The sequence below is a fragment of the Oncorhynchus clarkii genome, chromosome 20, assembly GCF_045791955.1.
Source record: "Oncorhynchus clarkii lewisi isolate Uvic-CL-2024 chromosome 20, UVic_Ocla_1.0, whole genome shotgun sequence".
Classification (NCBI taxonomy): domain Eukaryota; kingdom Metazoa; phylum Chordata; class Actinopteri; order Salmoniformes; family Salmonidae; genus Oncorhynchus; species Oncorhynchus clarkii.
In genome coordinates, this window is record NC_092166.1 from 39,517,470 (window position 1) to 39,532,198 (window position 14,729).

Genomic DNA, 14,729 nt, shown 5'->3' on the forward strand with positions numbered 1-14,729 from the left:
CTGTTCTCACATACAAGGACTATCTTTATGAGAAGCACTATAAGTGATCCATCCACTGGTGAACTCTCATGGTGTAGTGCACTTCACACAGTAACTAGGACGACACAATATCTTCTCTATCTGCTTTATCTGTCGTTATCTGTCACTGTGCTTCCTCTTCCTTCCACCAGACACAAGATGAAAACAGAAGTATTCTTAGTAAAATATAAGACATTTATTATAGATGAAAAAATGTAACAGAAGCAACCAAAGTTAATGAATAAAAACATACAAAGTCTGAATTTTCTGATGCTCTTACAATGAGATCAACAACAACAAAAAAAGTATTATATTATAACAATATCCTTCATATTTACAAAATATATTGACATAAAATCACCCCAGAAAATATAGAACTAAGAAGAAACGGGTAGCTGGGTCTTGTGACACCCTTGTCATTGATTTGGTTCTTGGTGCTGAGAGGAAAGATTAATAGTAGGTGTTGAGTTCAGTTTTTGACTGCGTACTATTCCTTTATATCCTGAGTTGTGATGACATCATTGGATTAGGCCTGTGAGGTCTTGATGTGAGACGCTTTGGTCCTAAAACAGATTTAAAATGTCAAATGGATATCATTCATTTGTATTGTCTACAACCACACTTTTAGTCTTACAGTTCTCTGTTCATGAGAATGATTCATACCCCAGTCGGATGACGTGCTCTATCACCCAGTTCTGGTCAGGGTCTGCACACACATCATTACCCTTTTCAGTGTGGAACCTGGAAGAGACATAAAGTTCATATTCAACTCTTTGTTTTTACACGTACAGCATCATATAATTGTTTGATTGCTAAAACTACAGTATAGTAGGCTATTTATAGTATCTATAATGGCATTCTTCTGGCTTTATTACTTGCCATACAATGCAATCAGATACTCCAAAGATACTCACATGATGGCAAAGATACGGCAGGTTTCTGATATGGTCTGTATGGTATAGCCTTCGATAACTGCGAAAGGTGTTTTACGAAGAGTATAACTCTCACAGCATCCTCTCCTACGACGTGCTGTCAAAAAGGAACAAATAAAGGATTTACGAGGAATGTTGAGAAACACAAAATATTACCCTATTTGTCCAGTTGTTTATTTCTGTTTTTCAGTAATTACACACAGACTAAACTTTCACAGCAGAATATTTACGTCGTTTAGCTGCAGAAGTTTCCGTAGCAAAGAGTCCCAAAGCCAGTAGCACCAGCAGTACAATCACAGGGGCTCTCATCTGGGCCATTTCTTCTTCTGTGATGCTGTGGTTAGTGATGAGCTGAGTTGAGATGCTGTCTTGTCTTCAAAGAGAAAGCTTCAGTGGCTGTGTGAGGTCCTACTCTCTACATATATACTCCTTCTGCAGGGGGAAACTTCTGCTTTGAGAGGTGAAATGGGCGTTCTTACCCACCCCTTAATGGCAACGTCCCACGAAAGAATTTCCCCATCACTATCCCACATTGATCAAAAAAAGGAACAACATTACTCAACAGAGGGACAACAAGGGATGCTTTAACACAACTTTTATTTGTTTATTCAAACATTTATCCTTAGATGGTTAAAATATACTACAAAGTACAATGAGTTGATACTCTATCCCATGATCCTTTATGAGCTTGCCAAACATATTTCCAAGTGTCAATTTTATTTTTTACAGTATAGACTATTGAGTGGTGCAGCGGTCTAAGGCACTGCATCTCAGTGCTAGAGGCATCACTACAGACCCTGGTTTGATTCCAGGCTGTATCACAACTGCCTGTAATTGGGAGTCCCATAGGGCGGCGCACAATTGGCCCAGCGTCGTTAGGGTTTGGCCGGGGTAGGCCGTCATTGTAAATAATAATTTGTTCTTAACTGACTTAAGAACAGTTAAATAAAGTTTAAATAACTTTGGAAGCTTTCAACTTTCCAGCTGAAATAATACATTTTATTAAAACATGATATACATGTCCTAAAGCTAAAATATACACAAATAATACATTATCTGATAAAATTGCTTTAGAAAGGGACACAAGACAGGGAAGTCCCCTAACCCCCCTCCTGTTTGCACTGGCAATTGAACCGCTTGCAGAAAGAATTAGACAGCACCCAAACCAAAGTATCAGTATTGGTAAAAGGGAATATAAACTAAACTTATTTAGAGATTATCTCCTGATATACCTGACCAATATTGGAAACTCAATGCCCCCTTTGCTAAAATTATTTTCAGAATACGTGGAGACATTTTTATTTTTTACAAGAACCAATATCACTCCCTAAAAACACAACCTTATGGAATAATCATTGAATAGCTTTTCAGAATTCACAGTTAAATTGGGCCACATGGAAAACTATAGGCATAGAAATGATAAATGGAAATACATTTATTTCCATGACAGCTTTAAAAAGCAATTTCAGATTGGCCATTGTAGAAATTGTCAAATAGATGCAAATTAAATCTAATTTTGACTTGAAAAAATCCCAAAATTTCAACATAAGATCTTGAGGGAATTCTATTTGAGTCAGAAAGGGATATTCATATGATAGGTAAGCTATACAAAACTTATGCATTCAGTTTATCCAACTGACTCTTAGAAAAAAATATAAACAATTGGATTCAAGACTTGAAAATAACTAATATTGACACAAGATGGAGAGAATGTTGGAACATAACTAACGAGATTATAGTTAAGGAAAATGTACAGTGCCTTGCGAAAGTATTCGGCCCCCTTGAAGTTTGCGACCTTTTGCCACATTTCAGGCTTCAAACATAAAGATATAAAACTGTATGTATGTATGTAACTGTAAATGCACCTGCACTGTGATAGTCTCAGAGGTCCGTTAAAAGCGCAAAGAGCATCATGAAGAACAAGGAACACACCAGGCAGGTCCGAGATACTGTTGTGAAGAAGTTTAAAGCCGGATTTGGATACAAAAAGATTTCCCAAGCTTTAAACATCCCAAGGAGCACTGTGCAAGCGATAATATTGAAATGGAAGGAGTATCAGACCACTGCAAATCTACCAAGACTTGGCCGTCCCTCTAAACTTTCAGCTCATACAAGGAGAAGACTGATCAGAGATGCAGCCAAGAGGCCCATGATCACGCTGGATGAACTGCAGAGATCTACAGCTGAGGTGGGAGACTCTGTCCATAGGACAACAATCAGTCGTATATTGCACAAATCTGGCCTTTATGGAAGAGTGGCAAGAAGAAAGCCATTTCTTAAAGATATCCATAAAAAGTGTTGTTTAAAGTTTGCCACAAGCCACCTGGGAGACACACCAAACATGTGGAAGAAGGTGCTCTGGTCAGATGAAACCAAAATTGAACTTTTTGGCAACAATGCAAAACGTTATGTTTGGCGTAAAAGCAACACAGCTCATCACCCTGAACACACCATCCCCACTGTCAAACATGGTGGTGGCAGCATCATGGTTTGGGCCTGCTTTTCTTCAGCAGGGACAGGGAAGATGGTTAAAATTGATGGGAAGATGGATGGAGCCAAATACAGGACCATTCTGGAAGAAAACCTGATGGAGTCTGCAAAAGACCTGAGACTGGGACGGAGATTTGTCTTCCAACAAGACAATGATCCAAAACATAAAGCAAAATCTACAATGGAATGGTTCAAAAATAAACATATCCAGGTGTTAGAATGGCCAAGTCAAAGTCCAGACTTGAATCCAATCGAGAATCTGTGGAAAGAACTGAAAACTGCTGTTCACAAATGCTCTCCATCCAACCTCACTGAGCTCGAGCTGTTTGCAAGGAGGAATGGGAAAAAATGTCAGTCTCTCGATGTGCAAAACTGATAGAGACATACCCCAAGCGACTTACAGCTGTAATCGCAGCAAAAGGTGGCGGGGGCTGAATAATTTTGAACGCCCAATTTTTCAGTTTTTGATTTGTTATAAAAGTTTGAAATATCCAATAAATGTCGTTCCACTTCATGATTGTGTCCCACTTGTTGTTGATTCTTCACAAAAAAGTACAGTTTTATATCTTTATGTTTGAAGCCTGAAATGTGGCAAAAGGTCGCAAAGTTCAAGGGGGCCGAATACTTTCGCAAGGCACTGTATGTTTAATACAGCATAAATGTATGTATAGAATTTATTATACAAAAGACACAATTCGCAAATTCTACAGCACAACGGCAGAGTCATGTCTGAAGTGTAAAACTAATAATGACTCAATAAATCAAATCAAATCAAATCAAATCAAATTTTATTTGTCAGATACACATGGTTAGCAGATGTTAATGCGAGTGTAGCGAAATGCTTGTGCTTCTAGTTCCGACAATGCAGTAATAACCAACAAGTAATCTAACTAACAATTCCAAAACTACTGTCTTATACACAGTGTAAGGGGATAAAGAATATGTACATAAGGATATGTTCCATCGATGTGGATAGGGGGGTGTTCCCTCTGCTGTTTCCTGAAGTCCACAATCATCTCCTTAGTTTTGTTGACGTTGAGTGTGAGGTTATTTTCCTGACACCACACTCCGAGGGCCCTCACCTCCTCCCTGTAGGCCGTCTCGTCGTTGTTGGTAATCAAGCCTACCACTGTTGTGTCGTCCGCAAACTTGATGATTGAGTTGGAGGCGTGCGTGGCCACGCAGTCGTGGGTGAACAGGGAGTACAGGAGAGGGCTCAGAACGCACCCTTGTGGGGCCCCAGTGTTGAGGATCAGCGGGGAGGAGATGTTGTTGCCTACCCTCACCACCTGGGGGCGGCCCGTCAGGAAGTCCAGTACCCAGTTGCACAGGGCGGGGTCGAGACCCAGGGTCTCGAGCTTGATGACGAGCTTGGAGGGTACTATGGTGTTGAATGCCGAGCTGTAGTCAATGAACAGCATTCTCACATAGGTATTCCTCTTGTCCAGATGGGTTAGCGCAGTGTGCAGTGTGGTTGAGATTGCATCGTCTGTGGACCTATTTGGGCGGTAAGCAAATTGGAGTGGGTCTAGGGTGTCAGGTAGGGTGGAGGTGATATGGTCCTTGACTAGTCTCTCAAAGCACTTCATGATGACGGAAGTGAGTGCTACGGGGCGGTAGTCGTTTAGCTCAGTTACCTTAGCTTTCTTGGGAACAGGAACAATGGTGGCCCTCTTGAAGCATGTGGGAACAGCAGACTGGTATAGGGATTGATTGAATATGTCCGTAAACACACCGGCCAGCTGGTCTGCGCATGCTCTGAGGGCGCGGCTGGGGATGCCGTCTGGGCCTGCAGCCTTGCGAGGGTTAACACGTTAAATGTCTTACTCACCTCGGCTGCAGTGAAGGAGAGACCGCATGTTTTCGTTGCAGGCCGTGTCAGTGGCACTGTATTGTCCTCAAAGCGGGCAAAAAAGTTATTTAGTCTGCCTGGGAGCAAGACATCCTGGTCCGTGACTGGGCTGGATTTCTTCCTGTAGTCCGTGATTGACTGTAGACCCTGCCACATGCCTCTTGTGTCTGAGCCGTTGAATTGAGATTCTACTTTGTCTCTGTACTGACGCTTAGCTTGTTTGATAGCCTTGCGGAGGGAATAGCTGCACTGTTTGTATTCGGTCATGTTACAAGACACCTTGCCCTGATTAAAAGCAGTGGTTCGCGCTTTCAGTTTCACGCGAATGCTGCCATCAATCCACGGTTTCTGGTTAGGGAATGTTTTAATCGTTGCTATGGGAACGACATCTTCAACGCACGTTCTAATGAACTCGCACACCGAATCAGCGTATTCGTCAATATTGTTATCTGACGCAATACGAAACATATCCCAGTCCACGTGATGGAAGCAGTCTTGGAGTGTGGAGTCAGCTTGGTCGGACCAGCGTTGGACAGACCTCAGCGTGGGAGCCTCTTGTTTTAGTTTCTGTCTGTAGGCAGGGATCAACAAAATGGAGTCGTGGTCAGCTTTTCCGAAAGGGGGGCGGGGCAGGGCCTTATATGCGTCGCGGAAGTTAGAGTAACAATGATCCAAGGTCTTTCCACCCCTGGTTGCGCAATCGATATGCTGATAAAATTTAGGGAGTCTTGTTTTCAGATTAGCCTTGTTAAAATCCCCAGCTACAATGAATGCAGCCTCCGGATAAATGGTTTCCAGTTTGCAAAGAGTCAAATAAAGTTCCTGTATGTTTCTTTCATCACACCATGTCACGTTAGCCATAAGGCATACGCCCCCGCCCCTCTTCTTACCAGAAAGATGTTTGTTTCTGTCGGCGCGATGCGTGGAGAAACCCGTTGGCTGCACCGCCTCGGATAGCGTCTCTCCAGTGAGCCATGTTTCCGTGAAGCAAAGAACGTTACAGTCTCTGATGTCCCTCTGGAATGCTACCCTTGCTCGGATTTCATCAACCTTGTTGTCAAGAGACTGGACATTGGCAAGAAGAATGCTAGGGAGTGGTGCACGGTGTGACCGTCTCCGGAGTCTGACCAGAAGACCGCCTCGTTTCCCTCTTTTTCGGAGTCGTTTTTTTGGGTCGCTGCATGGGATCCACTCCGTTGTCCTGTTTGTAAGGCAGAACACAGGATCCGCGTCGCGAAAAACATATTCTTGGTCGTACTGATGGTGAGTTGACGCTGATCTTATATTCAGTAGTTCTTCTCGACTAATCCATGCCTTCTGGGAATGTTAGAAAATCCAAAAGAAATGGGTGGAGTTAGTGTAGGGACCAATGCTGGGAGACGAGAAGCAAGTATAGGGAGTGCACATTTAATGGATAACAGACAATAGACAAACAAGGACAGCGTCTGGACAGGGGAAAACGTAATGACATCAATGCAGAAACAGGGAAGAAACTGAGGAAGTGACAGATATAGGGGAGGTAATCAATAAAGTAATAGAGTCCAGGTGAGTCCCATGAAGGGCTGATACGTGTAACGATGGTGACAGGTGTGCGTAATGATGAGCGCCAGACGAGGGGGTGCAGACGTGACAGATAGAAAGTTTACTTTTAATCCGTCTATCAGCATATTTCAAGACATGGCATATGATGGAACAGTGAGATACCCCATGGCTTGGACGATACTTCTCATGTCAATCATCTTAAATAAACGTATACTTAAAAACAGGAAATTAACCAATCCTCCATTAGTAACGCAATGGTAAGGTAAAATGCTTTATTATTTAAAAAATGTAAGTGCGTGGGCTACCGTGAAAAACAAAATGGTGCAGTTTGAGGCCATGTGGTGTAAAGTGACGTGAGCATTGGATATGGGGATGTGTGCTAGTGGGTCTGGGCAGATGTGATGTAGTTGATGTTTGTATGATGGTGTCGTTTGTATGTGTATGTTTTGTATTGTTCATAAAAACAATTACAAAGTCTTACAACAACAAAAAAGTGTCACAGCACTTTTGCCCTCATAACCAAATCAAGGCCTATATTCAAACAGAACAACACTTTGGTCTCAAATTCACACCTTTGCAGAGATTTGTGTTCTGGAACCAAAAAGGTTTCTTCAAAGGGATCTCCTATGGGGACAGCCGAAGAACCATTTAAGGTTATAGATAGCATCTTATTTTTTCTAAATGTGTGTATACACATTTATCAGATGTTTCAGTTCATCTACCCCAGTGAGTAAGTGTTCTGTAAGGCTATACAGTCATACCAAGGGATTGCCGCTGTTTGTGGCCTATGAAGTGGTGAATGGCAAATTTGAGATTGTGATATTGATCAGAAAATAAACTTAGCAAAAAAAGAAACGTCTCTTTTTCAGGACCCTGTCTTTCAAAGATAATTCGTAAAAATCTAAATAACGTCACAGATCTTCATTGTAAGGGGTTTATTTAACACTGATTCCCATGCTTGTTCAATGAACCATGAACAATTAATGAACATGCACCTCGTTAAGACACTAACAGCTTACAGACGGTAGGCAATTAAGGTCACAGTTATGAAAACTTAGGACACTAAAGAGGCCATTCAACTGACTCTGAAAAACACCAAAAGAAAGATGCATGCTGCAAGGAGGCATGAGGTCTGCAATTGCAATTTCCGTACTGTGAGACGCCTAAGGCAGCGCTACAGGGAGACAGGACGGACAGCTGATCATCCTCGCTCTGGCAGACCACGTGCACAGGATCGGTACATTAGAACATAACACCTGCGGGACAGGTACAGGATGGCAACAACAACTGGCCGACTTACACCAGACGAGGCACAATCCCTCCATCAGTGCTCAGACTGTCCACAATAAGCTGAGAGATGCTGGACTGAGGGCTTGTAGGCCTGTTGTAGGTCCTCACCAGACATCACCAGCAACTACATCGCCTATGGGCACAAACCCACCGTCTCTGGACCAGACAGGACTGGCAAAAAGTGCTCTTCACTGATGAGTCGTGGTTTTGTCTCACTAGGGGCGATGGTCACATTCACATTTATCGTGGAGCGGAATTGATTTGGAGGTGGAGGGTCCGTCATGGTCTGAGGCGGTAAACCAAATAAACCATAATAGCACCACAGAACCCGTAAGAAAACTAGGAATTCAGGTTGAGTGTTGCACTGAAGATGATCAAAAACTATAAGCTTACAAAAGGTATGACAGCTATTCAACTGTTTACATAGACAATATTACATAATGACCTCAGAGTTCTGATGTATGGTCCAAATTCCACACTACCGCCTCCCGAGTGGCGCACTGCTAGCTGTGCTTCTAGAGATCCTGGTTTGAGTAGGGGAGTTGCAGCGATGGGACAAGACTGTAACTACCAATTGGATGCCACGAAACTGGGGAGAAAAAGAGATAAAACATTTACAAAAATAAACAAATACAAAAAACAATAATTGTCCACACTATAGGATCCCTCCTAGAGCCTGTGGAGGATTGGGGAGTTATGAGGGAAAATGTAATGTGTAACTTTGTTTGGGTAGTGCTGTAAATCTACACAGCATTGAAATACAATACACTGAAAGACAAAGAAAAGTAATATCTTATCTGTTCAATCTAATAGTAATGTCTGTGTGTGTGTGTGTAACTTGCATGGATGTGGGCTGTTGCATGTAGGTTGTCTTGAGGTATAATATGGTTATTTTCTAGGTCAGAGGAACACATAGAAGTGATGCTGTGACAACTAAATAGGTCATTATGAAGTGGTTTTGAGTTCTTCTTCATTTGTTGCATCATAGCTGTCCCTGTGACAACCACAACCTTTTTACCCATGCATATGTCACGCAATGCTTTAATTGGGACATTTTATCATGTTCATATGAATACTGAAACATTTCCAATGTTGGTGTTGCTTTAGCACTACAAACATGTATTTGCATGGTTATTACAATGGTAGGTACAATGTGAAAACTGCAGTTAAGCTGTTGTTACATACAACTTAACCTTAAACAAGGTTAAGATAGAAGAATACTTACACTACCGTTCAAAAGTTTGGGGTCACTTATAAATGTCCCTTGTTTTTGAAAGGAAAGCACATTTTTGTCCATTAAAATAACATCAAATTGATCAGAAATACAGTGTAGACAATCTCAATGTTGCAAATGACTATTGTAGCTGGAAATGGCTGATTTTTAATGGAATATCTACATAGGCGTACAGAGGCCCATTATCAGCAACCATCACTCCTGTGTTCCAATGGCACGTTGTGTTAGCTATCAAGTTTATAATTTTAAAAGGCTAATTGCTAGCCCAGCTGAAAACTAGTGTTCTGATTAAAGAAGCAATATAACTGGCCTTTTTTTGATTAGTTGAGTATCTGGAGCATCAGCATTTGTGGGTCGATTACAGGCTCAAAATGGCTAGAAACAAAGGACTTTCTTCTGAAAATCATCAGTCTATTCTTGTTCTGAGAAATTAAGGCTATTCCATGCAAGAAATTACCAAGAAACTGAAGATCTCTTACAACGCTGTGTACTACTCCCTTCACAGAACAGCGCAAACTGGCGCTAACCAGAATAGAAAGAGGAGTGGGAGGCACCGGTGCACAACTGAGCAAGAGGACAAGTACATTAGAGTGTCTAGTTTGAGAAACAGATGCCTCACAAGTCCTCAACTGGTAGCTTCATTAAATAGTACCCGCAAAACACCAGTCTCAATGTCAACAGTGAAGAGGCGACTCTGGAATGCTGGCCTTGGGAATGTTTATCTGTTTAAAGGTCTTACTCACATCGGCTACAGAGAGTGTGATCGCACAGTCGTCTAAAACAACTGGTGCTCTCATGCGTGGTTCAGTGTTGCTAGTCTCAAAGCGATCATAGAAAAGGTATTTAGCTCGTCTGGTAGGCTTGCGTTACCAGACAGCTCGCAGCTGTGTTTCCCTTTGTAATCCATGATAGTTTGCAAGCCCTGCCACATCCGACGAGCAACAGAGCCCGTGTAGTTGGATTCGATCTTGGTCCTGTATTGATCCTTTGCTTGTTTGATGGTTTGTCAACGGCGTAGTGGGATTTATTATAAACTTCCGGATTAGTTTCCCACTCCTTGCAAGCGGCAGCTCTAGCCTTCAGCTCAGTGCGGATGTTGCCCGTAATCCATGTGTGAGGTTTATCACGCGGTTGGATTTTAACAGTGAGAAGGCAGAAGGCAACAAGGTAGAGCTGACTTTCTGCCCAGGGTGAGGGATTTTTATTAGCAAAGGTGAAGATAATAGCCAGCGAAATGTACAAGTATTTACAAAAATAATTAACTGGATCAAATAGCGTCCTTCAAACAAAATCCAGCAGCATGCTGACTTGTCTCTGTTTCTTTCTCTCCCTAAATGAAAATGACAGGTGCTTAAATAGGACTGCCCATCATGGAGAAGTGACTCACACAGGCTTACTAATCACAATGATCAACACTTTTTCTGTATGAATTGAACACTCCAGCTCATTTTAAGGTAACTGTACATCACATTATGTAACACAATCCTAACATTATGTAATCATCTAGTACAAGAATAACTTATTCCTTAAATTTGATCTGACACGCATCAACATATAGTTGCTATTAATTATTGATGCAGACAGAGTGGAAGGGGGTTTTGTATCAAGTTACCAACAATGCGGCCTGCCATTCTTCCCATCTGAGAACTTTCCACCTTGTTCTTCAACCACTGAGTCTGCGGTCCAGAAAAGGCAGCATATTTCCAACTGTGTATTTAAACTACATTACAATGCCAGATCATTGTATCAGATTATCTTTGTATCTTATTCAGACACTAGAGTTACATGTATCTATCCACCTTTACTGCCTGCCTAGAACTCTGAACCTGACAAGATGGCAAAGCTTCTGGTGACTCTCTCTACTCTGCATGTGCTGCTGGTGGCACTGATGACTCTGTGTGAAAGTAGTAAGTAGGACATGAACGGTCATTTATTGTGGGTTTAGTCATATTCTAGTAGAGAAAAGGTTGTGCATTGCTTCTGTTTTGAGCTATGCTTTATTTTTTATTTTTACTTTGAAAATGACAATCTATTTTTACGTTGTCTTTTCTACTAATACGTCTAAATATCTGTGATGCTGTCTGTCAGAATACACAGAGAAAGCTATCCCTGTGACAAAAGCTGAAAGAGTGCAGAATGAGACTGGGATCTGCGACATCAATGCTGTGATGTAAGCATATATTATTTGTCTTTAAACAGTTTCAGTACATTGAGTTTTTTTTATTTTTTTATGTTTAAGTGACATTATTGGATTGATTGTTGAATCTGATGTAACGTTTCTAAATCCACCCCTCCTCTCTTTTATAAAGGTCTACCACTGTGAAGGACAGACATGTCTGTGCTGACCCCGACAGCAAGTGGGTACAGGACGACATTTAGCACATAAGTAAGATTAACTTTGTTTTTTATTTTATTGATCACAGTAGCAACACTTTTCCATTTTATTAAACAGTAACACAAACATTTTTGAATTGTATATGATGTTGTAAATGACCAAACACTCTTTTTTCTTCCCAAGGACCAGAAGGACTGCAGCCTGAACGTGATGGCATCTACACAAACATAATCTGTTGGGTGATGACAGACATGACACACGTCTCTTTCCCAGTTACGGTGTCTGTCTGTCCACTGTTAAGAACAACATTGAATGTGTAGTTATGCCTGGAAAAAAAGTACTTCAATGTCAAGATGTAAATGTTCAGTACAAGAAGTTATAATGTAGCTATATTTTTTTGAATCATGGTGTGGTTCACTGAACGCTACAGGTCAATTGAAACCAACACAGAGCACCAGCTCAACACAAGGTAATATCTCGTCCCTGTGCTGATCTCGATTGCAGCCATCATTGGCCGCCATATTATCGCTCCCTGCAGTTGATGTCGGTGTTTAACTTGAAGTCCTGGTTGCTGCCAACATTTTTCAAGATTTATGCCTCTCGTGGGTAATATGTTCGGCATAAATGAAACCTAATATTTGAGCAGACTAAGTCCAAATTGAACTATTTCACATCATTTCATACAAGTGAAATGAGGTATTTCCTCATTTACCAGAGAGAATCTACTGTGACAATGTACTCTACACATTTTATTAATGTAAAGCTTATGTTGGTATACTTACTTGTAATTTTCAAATAATTTAACCCATGAATAAAACCTTAATACAGTATGGTCATTTCTTATCAAAAGGGAAAAATAAAGTATTCCTGTATTGTCTACATCTAAAACTGGTAACTTATTGAAGACAATTATGATTGAACTAATACTGGCAAATCTGTTTTCATTCAATTATAATCTAATCAAGGTATGTCAAATGACAAATTAGTATATTCTAATGTGGCCCAAACATAGATGTCTATAATGTACTGTATTGTACTTTACAGTAAACTCAAGTATAGTTCAGTGCAGTACAGTACAGGAAAGTACAGTACAGATCAGTACAGTATAGTTCAGTACAGTACGGTACTCTACTTTTCTATACTGATTTAAACTGTACTTAACTATACTCTACTTTCCTGTAAAATCAAATAAAATGTATTTTGTTACATGTGCCGAATACAACCGGTGTAGACTTTACTGTGAAATGCTTGCTTACGAGCCCTTCCCAACAATGCAGTTTAAAAATAAAATAGTAACATGAGGAATACAATAAAATACACAAGAACGGAGCTATACTGAACTATACTGTACTAAATTGTACTGTACTATAGTTTCTTACAATTCACGGGGTCTATAGTCTTACAATAAATAGTTTAAATTAAATACTAGCCTTGCTTTTTTCAATGGTCCTAATAGGTCATATGTCATTGGGGCCTGGAGTAGAGAACCTAGACACAGCTGTCTGATATCAAACTTGTTTGACACAGTAACAACGGGAGATCAACTGATCTGCTGGTTTATTCTTGTGGGTTTTTGGTTGCAAGCAAGTCTGTTTTAACACGCAGGTGCATGTGATCTCCCATTAGTAACGTTTCAAGTCTGTTTTAACACGCAGGTGCATGTAATCTCCCATTAGTAACGTTTCAAGTCTGTTTTAACACGCAGGTGCATGTAATCTCCCATTAGTAACGTTTCAAGTCTGTTTTAACACGCAGGTGCATGTAATCTCCCATTAGTAACGTTTCAAGTCTGTTTTAACACGCAGGTGCATGTAATCTCCCATTAGTAACGTTTCAAGTCTGTTTTAACACGCAGGTGCATGTCATCTCCCATTAGTAACGTTTCAAGTCTGTTTTAACACGCAGGTGCATGTAATCTCCCATTAGTAACGTTTCAAGTCTGTTTTAACACGCAGGTGCATGTAATCTCCCATTAGTAACGTTTCAAGTCTGTTTTAACACGCAGGTGCATGTAATCTCCCATTAGTAACGTTTCAAGTCTGTTTTAACATGCAGGTGCATGTAATCTTCCATTAGTAACGTTTCAAGAAATACAGCGCTAAAAGTTCTGCCTGTTGGTTGCAATTGACCATTACTTGTTTTATGATGGACACACAAACAATGATACAGAACATAGACAGTACACCTTGGGATCAAAATGGATCTACAGGGTTATAACCAACCTCAACACACACCATAGGGTAATGTCTAAAAAACACTATATTCTGGATATCATTTAGTCATCTCAGAGCTCTAGCAAAACCAGAACTTTACTGAGACTGTCTCATAGGAACCACTGTGGCACTGTGAAGGATGCTGTTTGACTAATTCCTTGTATCCAGATAGAAGATTTTCAAGATTGCTCTGGTATGTAGTGATGACTGATCGCACTGGGCCACTTTGGCCCCATCCAGTCTGCCCAGGTGAATCAGCATCTGGACATGGAGGGACGCTCCGTTGACCCACATCCTCAGAGCCCACAAGCTCATCTGTCCGTCCAGCAGCAAGGAGTTCTTCAACTGAGTCAGGGCAAAGCTCAGGTTACGCTCCACGTGCTGGATGTCACTCTTAAACTCTGCCTTGTTGCGTATGTGCATGAGGTGTCTCTTGAGGTACTCATCCATTTGGTCTCTCACAGCGGAGGCCTCTGCAAAGATACAATGCAGCAGATAATCTGTGCTATCCTCTGGGGGCTCTATGGCAGCTACAGATCTGTCTATTACTATAGAGATAACCAGGGACGTATTCATGCTGCAGCATTTTCATTCGGTTCCATCTCTCTTTGTTTGTAGTGTTTGAGCAGCTTCTCCAAGGACCTAGGACCTGAGAATTGCAGCAGAGCTTTGTCTATGCCCACACCTGGAAAGTATTTGAGCTCATCTGATGATTGAGTTCATCTGATATCATTTGCCTTTCTTCCTTTATCTTTTATTCTGTACTCTTTGATTGACCCATGTTTTCTTTGTTCTGGTCTCTGGTAAAGGGTGTTAGAGTAAT

General features: G+C 41.1%; 1 protein-coding gene across 1 annotated transcript; it reads right to left on the bottom strand.

The window, feature by feature from the left end:
* Nucleotides 1–286: 286 nt before the first annotated feature.
* On the bottom strand, nt 287–1,316 carry LOC139377420 (chemokine (C-C motif) ligand 20a, duplicate 3). Its single transcript, XM_071120448.1, has 4 exons — nt 1,181–1,316; nt 933–1,047; nt 682–759; nt 287–581 (listed from the first exon to the last, which is right to left on the bottom strand). Exons 1-4 carry the CDS (start codon nt 1,266–1,268, stop codon nt 545–547), a joined length of 318 nt encoding a protein of 105 aa, XP_070976549.1. The 5' UTR covers nt 1,269–1,316; the 3' UTR covers nt 287–544.
* Nucleotides 1,317–14,729: the final 13,413 nt, after the last annotated feature.